Source organism: Nycticebus coucang, chromosome 10 (genome assembly GCF_027406575.1).
Source record: "Nycticebus coucang isolate mNycCou1 chromosome 10, mNycCou1.pri, whole genome shotgun sequence".
Lineage (NCBI taxonomy): Eukaryota > Metazoa > Chordata > Mammalia > Primates > Lorisidae > Nycticebus > Nycticebus coucang.
This window is the reverse complement of record NC_069789.1, coordinates 120274861-120290148: the sequence shown is the minus strand read 5'-3', so window position 1 is coordinate 120290148 and position 15288 is coordinate 120274861. Positions and strand designations below refer to the sequence as shown.

Below are 15288 nucleotides of genomic sequence, written 5' to 3'. Positions count from 1 at the left end.
AGTTGCATCGCCCTAATGGGTGGGGGCGGGGCTCCAGAAGAGGTGGGCCTAGGCGAACCCACGTGCCTCACTCTGGTGTGACCAAGAGGGTCAAGGCCAGGCTGAAGAGGGCGGGATTAGAACTGTGGGCGGGGCTGAGTCCGGGACTGACTGAGCTGCGAATAGACTCGACAGGGTTCTCGGAGGGCCAGGGGCGGGGCCCACATGAAAGGCGTGGCTTCTCGGGGGCGGAGTCGGCTGGAAGCGCCAAAGGGGGCGGTGTCAAAATGTTAGTCGGGGGACCCGGCATGGGAGCCTCCTCCAACGCAGAGAAGGAGTGGTTAAACTCTAAGCGGTGTGGCTTAACACCCTCCGGGGAAGATAGAATTCTGGAGGAGGGGCAATCATAGACTCCCGGGGGGGGGCAGGGCAGAATCCTAGGGAGGGAGGAGAATGGAATCCCTGGGAGGAGCTGGAGTGAAATCCGGGGGGGGCGGGGTCAGAACACCAGGAGGAGCGGGGGCGGAGTCCAGGGTCTGCGGGGCTGGAGGAGAGGGAGGAAGGGGGTGGATCCTGTGACGTCAGCGAGTCCGAACCGCCGGAGCTGAGCAAGGGGCCGGGGGCGCCGATCCGGGAAAGCTGGGCCAGGAGAGCAGAACTGGGAGACCAGAGCGCAGCTGGAACCGGCCGGACCCGGAGCTCCTCAGGCACTTACTCCCCCGCCCAGGCGATCGGCGCACGTATAGTGGCTCACAGGCCCCCGCCCGGGCCCAGTCCCCTCCCGGGCCCTCCATGGCCCGGGCCGCAGCCCTCCTGCCGTCGAGATTGTCGCCGACGCCACTACTGTTGCAGTTGCTGCTACTGCTGCTGCTCCGGGAAACCGGTGAGATACCATGGACGGTTCCCCCACCCCCCGCTCGGACCCTCCTCTTCCCTTATCTTCGGAGCGGGGGAAGCCTGAACACCTTCCCCCATCCCACCTCTAGTTCACCCTCTTTCTCGTGCTCCCTAGTGCCTCTTTTATGGCTGGCCTCACTGACTCGTACCCCTACACACCCCACTCTCCCTCTGAGATCAGGTCTCCTCCTCTCTGCATCCCTTTCACCCCCACACCCTTCTTAATCCCAAATGCTCATTCTACGCCGGACCCTCTGTTCTCCCCTCCCCCTTCCTCATATCCTTGCGCCGAAAGGGTTAAATCCGAGGTCTGCTGGAGGCCCCGTGCCCCCTCCCCACCCGCAGCAGAGCTGATAGCCGGAATCCGGGTCTCCGTCTCCACTACCCTCCTCAGAAATGTGGGGAATGTTTCCCCCCACGTAAACCCCTTGCAAGGAGGTCGCGATGATGAAGCGAGACCACCCTCCCCATTTTTCCTTCTTGCCGGGTTGGGCGTCTGAGGCCAGGAGAGAATTGAGCGAAGGAGACGAGGTCAGGGGCGAGGAACTCGGACTTCTGGGCCTTTGGAAGGCGCAGATAAGAGTTTGGACGGCCCGGGAGGTTGGGAGTGGGGGAAGGCCCCGATCTGAGGTCTCCAATCCCGGACCTCAGGAGTTGAGGGCTCTGACTCCCGGGCTCCAGAAAAATTAGGAGCCGAAGGCTCATTCTCCTAAGTCCCCGGCGAAGGGAGGCTAGGGGCTATAGTCTAACTGGGGTGTAGGTAAAATTGGGGGCAAGAAGGGCTTAAACTTGTAGCTCTAGATTTAAGTGTGTGTGTGTGAGGAGGGTTCTGCCTCCTGGATTCTGGTAGAACTGGGGCAGGAGGCTCAGATCTCGTGGGCTTCAGATTTAATTGTGGGGAGAGGAATGTCTTCCGAGATCCAGATGGAAATGTGGGCAAGGGACCCTGTCTCTTGGGCTCCAGATATGATCAAGGGCCGGAGGAAGCTGGAAACTCCGTGTGCTTAGTCCCAGGTAGAGTAAGAGGCCGAATCCTGGAGGCAGGGGAGCCACCTCCTTCTCTTTGAGTGAACGGTCGGTGGGGGTGTCCCTGGGGAAGTTTTCCCGGTTTCACTTTTCGCCCAGCCCGGGCGGGGCGGGACGAGCGCTCTCCTGGCTCTCGGTTCCGGACTCCCGAGTTTCGGGACCTTATCTTTCTTCTTGTAGCTCCTTTGTCTTCCGAGCCACTGCTGGAGGTGGACGGGCGGAGCCGCCGCCCAAATCCCCCGCCCCTCCCTCTGCTCTGCTCTCCAACCCCGGACTTGCCCCTCCACAACTCGGGGAGGGGCGCGGCCCCCCGAGTGGGGCGGGGCTGAGAGAAAACAGGTGAAAGAGGCGTGGCCCCGCCCCTTGCCGGTGACCCGGCTATTTATTCCCTGCTACAAACTCTGGGATACTGAGGTTTAGAAGGGTTTGCCCAGAAGAGGGTTCAGGGAGATCTCGGGCAACCCTGGTCACTCCTCTGGCCTTACTTTCCCAGAATGTCTCTGAGTTGTCTCCCAGCCTTGACCCAGAGCTGGGGGACTGGTTCTTTCATCTCCCGTTTGTCCCTTTTGCGTCAGAGAGGGATGGGATCAGAACCACCACCTCTGGGTGAATTCTCAGAATCCACTAGACTTTGACGGTAGCATTGACTTGGTGCTTGATTTCACAGAAGGTTCTAGACCACCCTGGGAAAGAGATCCTGTTACTGTTCCCATTTTGCAGATGAGGAAACAGGTTTAGAAGGCTTAGAAGGGGTGAGTCACAATCTCAGGATTTGACAGCCAGTCCTTACTAAGCCAGACTTCATCTCTTCAGAACGGTCACAGGGTGGGCTCTAGACAGTGCTTTCATTTCCTCCTTGTGAAACTGAGACAACAATCCCTTCCCTGCTGGACCATTGGGAGGCTTCAAGGGTCCCATTGAATCCCTGTGAGCTCTTAGCACCTAGGAAGAGATCTTCCTTTCTTTTCTTTTCTTTTTTTTTTTTTTTTTTCTTTTTAGAGAGCTTCCTTTCTTGAGCCTCCATCCTTTTGCCTCTGCTGTGGTCAGGCTCTCTCTCTCCCCCGTCCACCCTCCCTCTCCCTGATCCTTTCCTCCTTACTCTCTCTTCATTTCTCTCTCTCTCTCTCTCCCTCCCCTCATTTCTCTATCTCTCTCCAAGCTCTTTCACTCTTCCCTTCTCTCCATCTCTCTCCCTCCTTTCCATCCTTATCTGTTTACCTGTCTTAGATCCTCTGCCAAGCCCCTCCTTGGCTCCTCAGGGAATGAGGGTGCACCACCTGGGCCCCCAGCTGGGCCGGCTCCCCTCCCCATTCCTCCCCACATTTCACTGTTGTCCCTGTCAGGCAGGCAGCCCCACAGTAGTGGAGGGGGATGGGAGAAGAGGGGACTATAGCCTGCTGTCTCCTCTCATTAGAGAAGGGGGACTGGGCAGAGGAGAAGTGGGGAGATACAAGAGATGGGGACAAAAGCCAACAGAGGGAGGTGATTCGAAACAGATTTAGGAAAAGGGTCAGAAACATACCTAGGAATGGAATAGAAACATGGAGGGGGAATGGAATACAGTCACAGGGCAAAGGACGCTGGAATGGGACAGAGAAAGGTGGGGGAAGGGAGCTAGACATAGAACCAGATGAAGGCAGGAACAGTCAAGGAGAGAGGTTTGGTGACTGGCAGGGAGCCCAAAAGACCCCAAGCATGGGAGAGTGGAGATGGCCAGGACCTGAGGAAGTCAGGGCATGGCAACTTCAGGACCAACAGCCTGTGGGGGCCACAGAAGTGGGTGAACATAAGAGAGATAGGGAGTTGGGCAGGAGAGCCTGCTCCCCCCCACCCCCAATGCCTGGGATGCTGTTACATTTTTAATGTCCCAGTGATGCTGGGAAATGGAGCAGGAGGGGGAGGAGAAGTAGGGACCCAGTAAGATGGCACAGGCAGTGGAGAATATGTGAGAGAGTGGGAATGGGAGACTAGCAGGCAGTAACAGAGACCCTCAGAGATGTAGACCAGGGAACGTGAGAGATGAGAGCCCCCAGGAATTTGATGCAGAGTCAGATTCCACACACTGGGAGACCCAGACCCAGAAAGAGAACTCAGATGCTGGAGATACAGAGGAAAGACAATACGAGGGGCGGTGCCTATGGCTCAAAGGAGTAGGGCGCTGGCCCCATATACGAAGGTGGCAGGTTCAAAGCCGGTCCCCGCCAAAAACTGCAAAAAAAAAAAAAAATGACAATACAGGAATGATAAGAGGTGCAGGATATCTTTTGGGGTAATAAAAATGTTCTAAAATTGACTGTGCTGATGTATGCCCAACTCAGTGAATATACTAAAAGCCATTGAACCGTGCATGCACTCTGAGTGGGTGGATTCTAGCATATGGAAATGATCTTTCAGTAAAGCTCTTGAAAGGAGAGAATGAGTCTCCGTGCTTGTGGCTCAAGCGGCTAAGGTACCAGCCACATACACCTGAGCTGGCAGGTTCGAATCCAGCCCGGGCCCACCAAACAACAATGATGGCTGCAACCAAAAAATAGCCAAGCATTGTGGTGGGTGCCTCTAGTCCCAGCTATGTGGGAGGCGGAGGCAGGAGAATTGCTTGAGCCCAGGAGTTGGAGGTTGCTATGAGCTGTGATGCCACAGCACTCTACCCAGGGCGACAGCTTGAGGCTCTGTCTCAAAAAAAAAAAAAAAGGAAGAAAGGAGAGAATGAGAGAGATCCTGAGAGAGACAGGCAGAGGCCAGAGACCCTGGAAAGTGGAGGACATGGAGGGGCAGGGACCCTAAGAACCAGACACAGAGAGAGATCCTGGGAGATAGAGGCAAAAGACACTAAAGAGACGCCAGGGAGAGGTTTGAAAGACTTCTTTTTTTTTCAGGGTTGAAAGGCATTAGTGCCTTAGCCTCCCCGCCCCCTTTTTTTTTTAGAGATAGAGTCTCACTTTGTTGCCCTCGGTAGAGTGCTATGGCATCACAGCTCACAGCAACCTCCAGCTGTTGGGCTTAGGCGATTCTCTTGCCTCAGCCTCCCGAGTAGCTGGGACTACTGGCACCCACCACACGTCCGGCTATATTTTTGTTGCAGTTTGTCCAGGGCCAGGTTCGAACCCGCCACCCTTGGTATATGGGGCCGGCGCCCTGTTCATTGAGCCACAGGCGCTGCCCAATTGAAAGACTTTTAAGAGGCAGAACCTGCAAGAAGGGAAGGGCAGAGTCTCTGAGAGACAGAGACATTGAGATGTAAACTCAGACTGAGTGGAGGCAGGTGAGCCGGGCTGTCTCCTTGGCTCAGCCTGGAGGAGCAGTCCTGCAGATTCATCCCTAGAAGTATCAGACCCCACTTGGGAGGCCTTCTGCAGCAGTGGGGGTCAAGCACCTATACAGGAAGGTGCTTGGAGGAGAGGAAGAAAAGGAGCGAAATGTCGGCCCTTGGAGGGGAGGGATCTTGCCCTGCATCTCCCAGAGCTGAGTATGACCACCAGCAAAGACACGATGGAGGGGTGGAGGAGGCACGGAGGCTGGGAGGCAGGCGTAGAAACCCAGGCACAGACAGACAGCACAGAGTCTTGGCTGCTGCTGCTGCTCCCTCCCCAAACTGGCTCCCGGATTTCCGGATTTCCGCTGTGGAAGTGGGCACTGTGATTAATGCAATTAATGCATTAACGAGGTGGCTGAGGTAGCAGCCTTCAAGGGCCGACTCAGAGTCCTGCCGCACCCTGCCATAGGAGGGTGGGTCACAATGTTTTATAGGTCTGGAGGGGGCAAGCCAAAACCTGAGGAGCCAGCCAGGCTGGAGTCTAGAAGGTCAGCCTTGAATCCTGCCTACCTCGGTCCCAGGGGTCCTGGCCCCCAGCTCCTCCTTCCTCAGACCCAGGGGTCTGGGCTCCAACTCCCCATTCAGACCTGGGGCTCCAGGCCCCTGGCCCCTCCTTCTCTAGGGCTCTATAAATCACTGTGTAGCCTCCTCTTTGGCTTGGTCTACCCTTCCAAAGTCAGAGTCTCAAACTTTGAGTCCCTGTCCTCCAAATTTCTCTCCTGGGCTCATGCAATAACCTGGGCAGCTCTCACGCTGCTACCATAGGAAGCCTGCAGACCCAGTCCCCAGGGAAAGGAAGTGTGTCTGGGGACCCTGCTGACACCTCATGAAGCTGTCACCAGTCTAGCTTGCCCAGGGATGCTGAGGGAGACCAGTATTCTCATGGCCACAGTCCCCTGGCTATGGCCCAGCCAAGGTCAGGGCACAGACACCACCCCAGCAGTGTTCTGGGACATGGGATCCTAACTCCAGGCCAGCCATCTTCCTGGCTTCATTTCCTTTGCTGTCAGCAGGAACACAGACCATTTGGGCACTAGCCCAGACTCCTGTCCCCCTCACCACCACAGCCTATCAGCCCTCCAACTCCTAACCATCCCAACTTTATAACTCTCCATGGCGCCCAAGTGCCCTCAGGGAAAAGCCCAAACACAAAATCAGCCTCAGCCTATGTGATCTAGGGCACTGCTGGTACCCCCATCTTCATCAGTCACACATTCAACACATTTACAGAGTTTCTACAGTGCCCAGGCACTGTGCTAGGCTCTGGGAATACAGCAATGAACAAGACCAAGATCTCTACCCCTGGGTGCTGATTTTCTAGAGGGTAGATAGGGGTTGCTTAGGATAGGTGGTGTTCAGGGCTATGAGGAGAAATTGAGCAAGTTCAAGGGAGGCATTGGTTTTTTTTGTTTGTTTGTTTGTTTGTTTTGAGATAATCTCACTTTGTTCCCCTCAATAGAGTGCCCTGGTGTCATAGCTCACAGCAACCTCAAACTCTTAGGCTCAAGTGATTCTCTTGCCTTAGCCTCCTAAGTAGCTGGGATTACAGGCGCCCACCACAACACCCAGCTATTTTTAGAGATGTGGTCTTGTTCTTGCTCAGACTTCTCAAACTCCTGAGCTCAGGTAATCCAGCCACCTCAGTCTCCCAGAGAGCTAGGATTATAGGCCTGGCCTGGGAGTCCTTGTTATTATCAAGAAGAAGGTGGTCAGAGACTGTCTCACTGAGGAAGTGAGGGAGATATCCTCACTCATGGGGGTAAGAGTCATCTGGGGTGGAAGAAAGCAAGTGCAAAGGCCCTGAGATGGTGGGCCTTGTTCCCTCCCCCCACTTGGAGGAAGGGGGAACAGCAGGCCAATCTGGCTGGAGCAGGGTGAGCAGAGGGAGAGGATAGGAGAAGAGGACAGAGAGGGATGGATGCAGAACATTTAGGGATTAGTGGGCCACTGTAAAGACTTGAGTTTTTTTTTCTGAGTGAGGATAGCACCCTAGGATGGCTCTGTGCAGAGAGGATGGGTGATCTGCAGGGCTTCTCTAGGTGATAGTGGATTAGACCCAGGCAGGGATGTGGAGGGGTCAGAGGTGGTCTCTGGTAGGTGGTCAAAAAATTGTAGATAAATTTTGAAGATGGACCTGATAGGGTAGGATAGATTTTCTGTTGGATGAGAAAAAGCAGTCAAGATGACTCCTAGACTCTATCTTGAGCCTCTAAGTGAGGAGGGATGCCTTAAAAATGGATAGTTAGGGCGGGCGCAGTGGCTCATGCCTGTAATCCTAGCACTCTGGGAGCCAAGGCAGGTGGATTTCTTGAGCTCACAAGTTGCAGATCAGCCGGAGCAAAAGCAAGATCCCCTCTCTACTAAAAATAGAAAAACTGAGGGCGGCGTCCATAGCTCAGTGGGTAGGGCGACAGCCACATACACCGAGGCTGGTGGGTTTGAACCCGGCCCAGGCCAACTAAACAACCATGACAACTGCAACAACAACAACAACAAAATAACCAGGCGTTGTGGCGGGTTCCTGTAGTCCCAGCTACTTGGGAGGCTGAGGCAAGAGAATCCCTTAAGCCCAAGAGTTTGAGGTTGCTATGAGTTGTGATGCCACAGCACTCTACTGAGGGTGACATAGTGAGACTGTTTCAAAAAAAGAAAAACTGAGGCAAGAGGATTGCTTGAGCTAGAGCTATGATGCCACAGCACTCTACCCAGGGAGACAGCTTGAGACTCCATCTCAAAAAAAAAAAAAAAAAGGGACAGTTAATGGGGCTTGGGTGCAGTGACTCACGCCTGTAATCCCAGCACTCTACAAGGCCAAGGCTGGTGGGTTGCCTGAACTCAGGAGTTCAAGACCAACCTGAGCAAGAGAGAGACCCCATCTCTAAAAAATAGGCAGGCACTGTGGCAGGCACCTATAGTCCCAGTTACTCTGGAGGCTGAGGCAAGGGGATCACTTGAGTCCAAGAGTTTGAGGTTGCTGTATGGCACTCAATCCCAGAGTGACTGAGTGAAACTCTGTCTCAAAAAAAAAAAAAGGACAGTTAATCCTATTCATTCACTCAGAATTAGTCATACAGAGGGGATTTTACAGCAATGGGACTTCTTTTTTTTTTTTTTTTTTGCAGTTTTGGCCAGGGCTGGGTTTGAACCCACCACCTCTGGCATATGGGGCCAGCGCCCTACCCCTTTGAGCCACAGGTGCCGCCCCAGGGACTTCTTTTTTTTTTGAGACAGAGCCTCAAGCTGTTACCCTAGGTAGAGTGCCGTGACATCACAGTTCACAGCAACCTCCAACTCCTGGGCTTAAGCTATTCTCTTGCCTCAGCCTCCCAAGTAGCTGGGACTACAAGCACCCACCACAATGCCCGGCTATTTTTTGGTTGTAGTTGTCAATGTTGTTTGGCAGGTCCAGGCTGGATTTGAACCCACCGGCTCTGGTGTATGTGGGCTGGTGCCTTAGCCACTTGAGCTACTGGCACCGAACCAGCAATGGGATTTTAGAGCCTCGTTCGTTCATCTAGCACTACTGAGTCTGTCTGGTGCCAGTGTCTGTGGCAGATGCTGGGGCCACAGGTGTGAGTAAAGACAAATGATCCCTAGGCCCCTGCCTTGATGTGCCCAGGAGGAGGATATGAAATGGCTAGTGTAGGACAGTGGGAAGTCCTATGCAGGACACAATGACAAAGCGGGCACACAATGGCTAGCCAGGGAGGGGAAGGGAGGTGGCATCTGGGGTAGAGTATTTGGGGGTAAAAGAGCTACCGAAAGATTTTGCCCCACAAGAAGCTGAAAGTGGACTTTTTTTTTTTTTTTTGAGACAGAGTCTCAAGCTGTTGCCCTGGGTAGAGTGCTGCGGCATCACAGCTCACAACAACCTCAAACTCTTGGGCTCAAGTGATTTTCTTGCCTCAGTCTCCCAAGTAGCTGGGACTACAGGCGCCCACCACAAGGCCTGGCTATTTTTTTTTTTTTTTAATTTGTTGCAGTTGTCATTGCTGTTTTAGCTGACCCAGGTCAGGTTCTAACCAGGCAGCCTCGGTGTATGTGGCCAGCACCATAGCCACTGAGCTACTGGTGCCACCAGAAGTGGACTTTTTTAATCCTCCGAAGCCAGCAGTGGTCAGATAGCCTGCTAGACGTGGAGTGTGGGGTGGAAGGGAAGCAGCCTCTCTGAGAAAAGAGATTGGGCCCCTTGAAGTCCTAAGACTTCTCCTTAGGACAGGAACTCTGAGACCTAGTACAGACCCAGAGGAGAGTATGGGGTTCTGTGTGCCTGCAGCGTCTCCTTCTCTAGGAAGCCCTGTGTCTATCCCTCCCTCCTTTAGATGAGTCAGGCCCTGCTCCAGGTTCCTCCCCCACCCTCAGTCTTCATAGAATTCTTTTTCTTTTCTTTTCTTTCTTTCTTCTTTTTTTTTTTTTTTTTTGAGATATTCTCACTCTGTTCCCCCAGGCTAGAGTTCTGTGGTGTCAGCCTAGCTCACAGCCACCTCAAACTCCTGGGCTCAAGTGATCCTCCTGTCTCAGCCTCCCAAGTACCTGGGACTATGAGCACTCACCACAAGACCCAGCTAGTTTTTCTTTTTTTTTTTTTCTTTTTTAGTAGAAATGGGGTTTCACTCTTGCTCAGGCAGATCTGCCAACTCCTGAGCTCAAGTAATCCTATCTGGGCCTCCCTGAATGCTAGGATTATAGGTGTGAGCCACCATACCCAGTCACCATAGAGTTCCTGGTGATAATTATCTGTGAAACATTTTCTCTCCCATTGGAATGTCAGCCCTGGAGAACAAGCTCTTATTTATACTGTCATTTCTGTGGCATCCACACCTGACCCAGGTTCTAACATTTATTCACTCAGCTGTGTTTACTGAGCACCTGCTATATGCCAGGCACTATCACAGGTGCTGGGGACACAGGAGAGAATAAGACAAATTCCTGACCTGGGGAACTAACCCTTGAATAACTATTTGGGTTTTTTTTTTGGGGGGGGGTTGTTTTTGTTTTTGAGACAGGGTCTCATCTCAGTTGCCCTGAGTAGAGTGCTGTGGCGCATCACAGCTCTCAGCAACCTCAAACTCTAGGGCTTAAGCGATTCTCTTGCCTCAGCCTCCCAAGTAGCTGGGACTACAGGTGCCCACCACAACACCGGGCTATTTTGTGGTTGCAGTTGTCATTGTTGCTTAGCTGACCCAGGCTGGGTTAGAACCCACCAGCCCCAGTTTATGTGGCCGGCACCATAACCACTGTGCTTCAGGCACCGAGCCTTGAATAACTGTTCTTGGATTTGACTTGGATGTGAAGAGTAGCTAGCTAGCAGATTCTCTTGGGTTCTGCCTTTCCCTGATTTACCTCCCCTCCCTACCATCAAATCCTTTCCATTTTTAAATCCTAAATCGTGTCAGCCTCCTCCCCCTACCCAGTCTCAGTCTTAACTTCTTGACCTTCTCACTGGCAACTTTTCAGGGCATTTTGCTGCCTGATATGATAATCCATTTCTGTTTTGCTCACCTCCTTCCCCCCAGGCCTCCTTGGTTTAAGTCAAATATTTCTCTATTTGAAGAGTCCTCAAGGAGAAGACTGAACTTCTTGGCCCCAGCCTGCTTTCCTGTCTCTGCAGCTCACACAGGCCTGGCTGGAAAGAGACAGAGCCTTTAGGGACCCTGATCCCAAACTCAGTGCTTTTTGGGGCCAGTGGGTGATGGCTTCTGGCACCAAAGGGAGCTGGGGTGAGCACCTTTCTCAGCCTCACCCAACTATTGACCCCAGGAGCCCCATATCCTGATTTTTGTGTGGAGTTTGTTTGTTTGTTTTTGTAGAGATAGAGTCTCACTTTGTTGCCCTTGGTAGAGTACTGTGGCGTCACACAGCTCACAGCAACCTCCAACTCCTGGACTTAGGCGATTCTCCTGCCTCAGCCTCCCCAGTAGCTGGGACCACAGGCACCTGCCACAACACCCAGCTATTTTTTCATTGCAATTTGGTTGGGGTCAGGTTTAAACCCGCCACCCTCGGTATATGGGGGCGGCACCCTACTCACTGAGCCACAGGCACCGCCCATGTGTAGAGTTTTTGACGTGCAATCTCCAGACTCTTCTGTGTGGGCTGCTCATTCACATTTGGAACAACACTCTGTGGGCCAAAGCAAATCCACCCCAGGGCCAGCCCAGGCCAGGCCTGCAGTGAGCAGCAGACGCTGTCTGTCCCGTTCCTCTCTGCCTGGGCCTGTGAAGATCCTCCATGAGAAAATCCTTGCATGGGATTGTTACAAGGGACCCCACAGGACGGTTGGAATGACCCCATTTTAAAGATGGAGAAATTTAGGCTTAGGAACAATGTCATGAGCTGGAAAAGTGTCAACCTTAAATAATAAGATTCACAAAATATGATTGAGTAGTTTATTTGAGTCCAAAGCTTCAGGATGGCCACTGGGAGCCTAGGTTCAAGCTGCCCTGTATATATACACTCCTAGTAAAAGCAGTTGTGAGTGAGTCTTTAAGGGAAAAAGAAGAGGCAGTTCCTAAGTTGTTACCTAGAATCAAGGTTAGAATAACATAAACTATTTTTCTTTCTTTTTTTTTGAGACAATCTGACTCTTTTGCTCTGGGTAGAGTGCATGGCATCATCATAACTCACAGCAACCTCAGCCCTTGTTAGGCTCAAGGGATCCTCTTGCCTCAACCTCCCAAGTAGCTGTGACTACAGGTACCCACCGCAATGCCTGGATAGTTTTTCTATTTTTAGTAGAGATGGGATCTCACTCTTGTTCAGGCTGGTCTCGAACTCCTGAGCTTAAGCGATCCTCTGGTCTTATCCTCCCAGAGTGCTAGGATTACAAGTGTGAGCCACCGCCCCCAGCCAGAATAACATAAGCTAATGATTGGTTATTTTATTTTTTTTTTTGTCAAACAGAGTCTCACTGTGTTGCCCTTGGTAGAGTGCCGTGGCGTCATAGCTCACAGCAACCTCAAACTCTTGGGCTTAAGCAATTCTCTTGCCTCAGCCTCCCGAGTAGCTGGGACTACAGGCACCCACCACAACACCTAGCTATTTCTGTTGTAGTTGCAGTTGTCATTGTTGTTTAGCAGGCCCAGGCCAGGCTCAAACCCACCACCTTTGGTGTATGTGGCCGGCGCCCTACTCACTGAGCCATAGTCACCGAGCCATGATTGGCTATTTGTTTCACAAATTCTAGGAACCTAAAAATAATGGCTGAGGCAGCTAGTCTGAAACAAAAATGTTCTTAACCAGTTGCCCCTAGCATGGGTGGGGGGTTGGTTTGCGGACTGAATTCCCATACCTCTGCCTCTCTGGACCTGATAAATTTTGCATGGCTCAGACTGCTGTGAGCTATTTTTCTTTCCTCAAGGGACAGAGCCAGCAGGGGCTCATCACTCTTTATGTGGCAGGCTCTCCAGAGGGCAAAAGCCTCATTTTCCCCCAAAGTAGCACACTTAGGTATGATGAGTTGTGGGACTTGTGAGGAGGTGTTGTATCACACTTGGGCCTTCACTGATGGCTTCTTACCCAGGGACTGTCCCCACCTAAGGGATTGCCTTCTACTGGAGATGCTTCATTACGGTCACCTGGCATTACGGTCACCTGGTAATGTTCCTACGTCTCCCGTGTGTGTGAGGCCGGGGCCCATACACAGTCCCCACCCCCGCCATCTCGGTCAAACAGAGCTGGGCAGCAGTGCCCTTGAGATGGGGTGTGTGCTTGACCTTCGGCCTTTTCTCACCTCGGGGCTGAGTCTCAGGGTCCGCTTGTAATTATACTGACCTCACTGTGTTTACTTAATAAGCACTCATCTCACATTTCCTGTGGCCCTTTGCTAAATGCTCTACAAATATTCTTTAATCCTTTTAACAGCCCTAGGGAAGTGAGCTCTGTTATTATCCTCATTTTACAGCCAGGGAAACCGTGCACAGACCAGTTAAGTGACTTGTGCAAGGTCACACAGCCAGGCTGGGGCAAGGCCAGGATTTAAGCCCATGAAGTCTGTGCTGCCTTACATGGCAGAGAAACATTCATCCCTGATCCTGTTTTTTTTTGTGTGTGTGTTTCTTTTTGAGACAGAATTTCACTTTTTTGCCCTCGGTAGAGTGCTGTGGTGTCACAGCTCACAGCAACCTCCAGGTCTTGGGCTTAGGTGATTCTCTTGCCTCAGCCTCCAAGTAGCTAGGACTACAGGTGCCCACAACAGCACCCAGCTATTTTTTTGTTGCAGTTTGGCCGGGGCCAGGTTTGAACCTGCCACCCTCGGTATACAGGGCCGGCGCTCTACTCACTGAGCCACAGGCACCGCCCCCTTGATCCTGTTTTAATTATTAAAAGTGAGAAAAACAAAGAACAATCTGATGTATGTTCACACAAAAACATGTAGCACCTTTATTCATCAGAGCGAAGAAGGGGAAACAACTCAAATGTCCCTCAGTGGTTGAAGGATAAACAAAATGTGGTCCATCCCTGCAGTGGAATATTATTCAGCCTTAAAGAGGGAGTACATGCTACAAAGGGATAAACCTTGAAAACAAGAGGTGTTTTGTCTTTTGGGGGGCAGAGTCTCACTCTGTCACCCTGAGTAGAGTGCCATGGCACCAACCTATCTCACAGCAACCTCAGCTCAAAGGATTCTCTTGCCTCAGCCTCCCGAGTAGCTGGCACTACAGGAACCCACCACAACATCAGGCTAGTTTTTCTATTTTTTTTTGTAGAGACAGAGTCTCACTGTACCGCCCTGGGGTAGAGTGCCGTGGCGTCACACGGCTCACAGCAACCTCTAACTCTTGGGCTTACGCGATTCTCTTGCCTCAGCCTCCCAAGCAGCTGGGACTACAGGCGCCCGCCACAACGCCCGGCTATTTTTTGTTGCAGTTTGGCCGGGGCTGGGTTTGAACCCGCCACCCTTGGCATATGGGGCCGGCGCCCTACTCACTGAGCCACAGGCGCCACCCTAGTTTTTCTATTTTTAGTAGAGACAGGGTCTTGCTCTTTCTCAGGCTCGTCTTGAACTCCTGGTCTCCCAAAGTACTAGGATTATAGGTATGAGCCACCTCACTCAGCCCCAAAATGTTATTTGGAATTAGGACCCTGTAAAGATGCCTACATTGCATTTGGGTGGTGGTCCTGCCTGGCTTAGAGGTCTCTGGATCTGGATCTTTCCCTACCTGACCTCTCTCTTTCCTCTCTCCAGGAGCCCAGGATGTTCAAGTGCCACCTGAGGTACTAGGCTTTGTGGGGAGCACTGTGGAGCTTCCATGCCACCTGCTGCCACCTACCCCCAAAGTGGAAGTTTCACTAGTGATTTGGCAGCGTCTGGATGCAGCTGGAGTCAGCCAGAATGTGGCCACCTTCCACCCTAAGTTTGGTGCCAGCTTCCCCAGCCCACAGCCAGGCAGTGAGCGGCTGTCCTTCGTTGCTGCTGGGCAGGACACCGGGAATGGGCAAGGCACCAAGATGGAGCTTCGGGACGCCACGCTGGCTCTCCGGGGGCTGACAGTAGAGGACGAAGGCAACTACACCTGCGAATTTGCCACCTTCCCTAAGGGCTCGCTCAATGGGGTGACCTGGCTCAGAGCCATAGGTTAGCAGCCTGGGGTGCAATGTGGGAGCGCCCCGTTGTGGGTCTGTTTCTCTCCCAGCTTCAGCTGTGAGGTCACCTTCTCTGTGGTCTTTCAGTCAGTCGGCAAATGTTCATTAAGCACCTACTGCATGCTGGATGCTTTTCTGTGTGCCTGGGACACAGCAGGCAACAGGCTGTTTTTTTTTTTGTTGTTTTGTTTTTTTTTCATTTTTCTTTTTTTTGAAACAGAGTCTCACTTTGTTGCCCTGGGTAGGGTGCCGTGGCATCACAGCTCACAACAACCTCCAACTCTTGGGCTTAAGCAATTCTATTGCCTCAGCCTCCTGAGTAGCTAGGACTACAGGCGCCCGCCACAACACCCAGCTATTTTTTTGTTGCAATTCTCATTGCTGTTTTAGCTGGGCGAGCTAGATTCGAACCCGCCACCCTCGGTATATGGGGCCTGCGCCCTACCCATTGAGCCACACGCGCTGCCCATCAGGGTGTTCCTTTAACA

At 52.5% G+C, this 15288-nt stretch overlaps 1 protein-coding gene across 2 annotated transcripts in view; it reads left to right on the top strand.

Annotated features, from left to right (window-relative positions):
* The first annotated feature begins 545 nt into the window (after positions 1-545).
* The window catches only part of NECTIN2 (nectin cell adhesion molecule 2), a 35765-nt gene continuing 21022 nt past the window's right edge, over positions 546-15288 (top strand). For both annotated transcript variants that reach the window (XM_053604268.1, XM_053604269.1), the window contains exons 1-2: positions 546-862; positions 14403-14792. In XM_053604268.1, coding sequence (XP_053460243.1) covers positions 772-862; positions 14403-14792 — 481 coding nt within the window. In that variant the 5' untranslated portion in view covers positions 546-771. The remainder of the gene's footprint in view (positions 863-14402; positions 14793-15288) is intronic.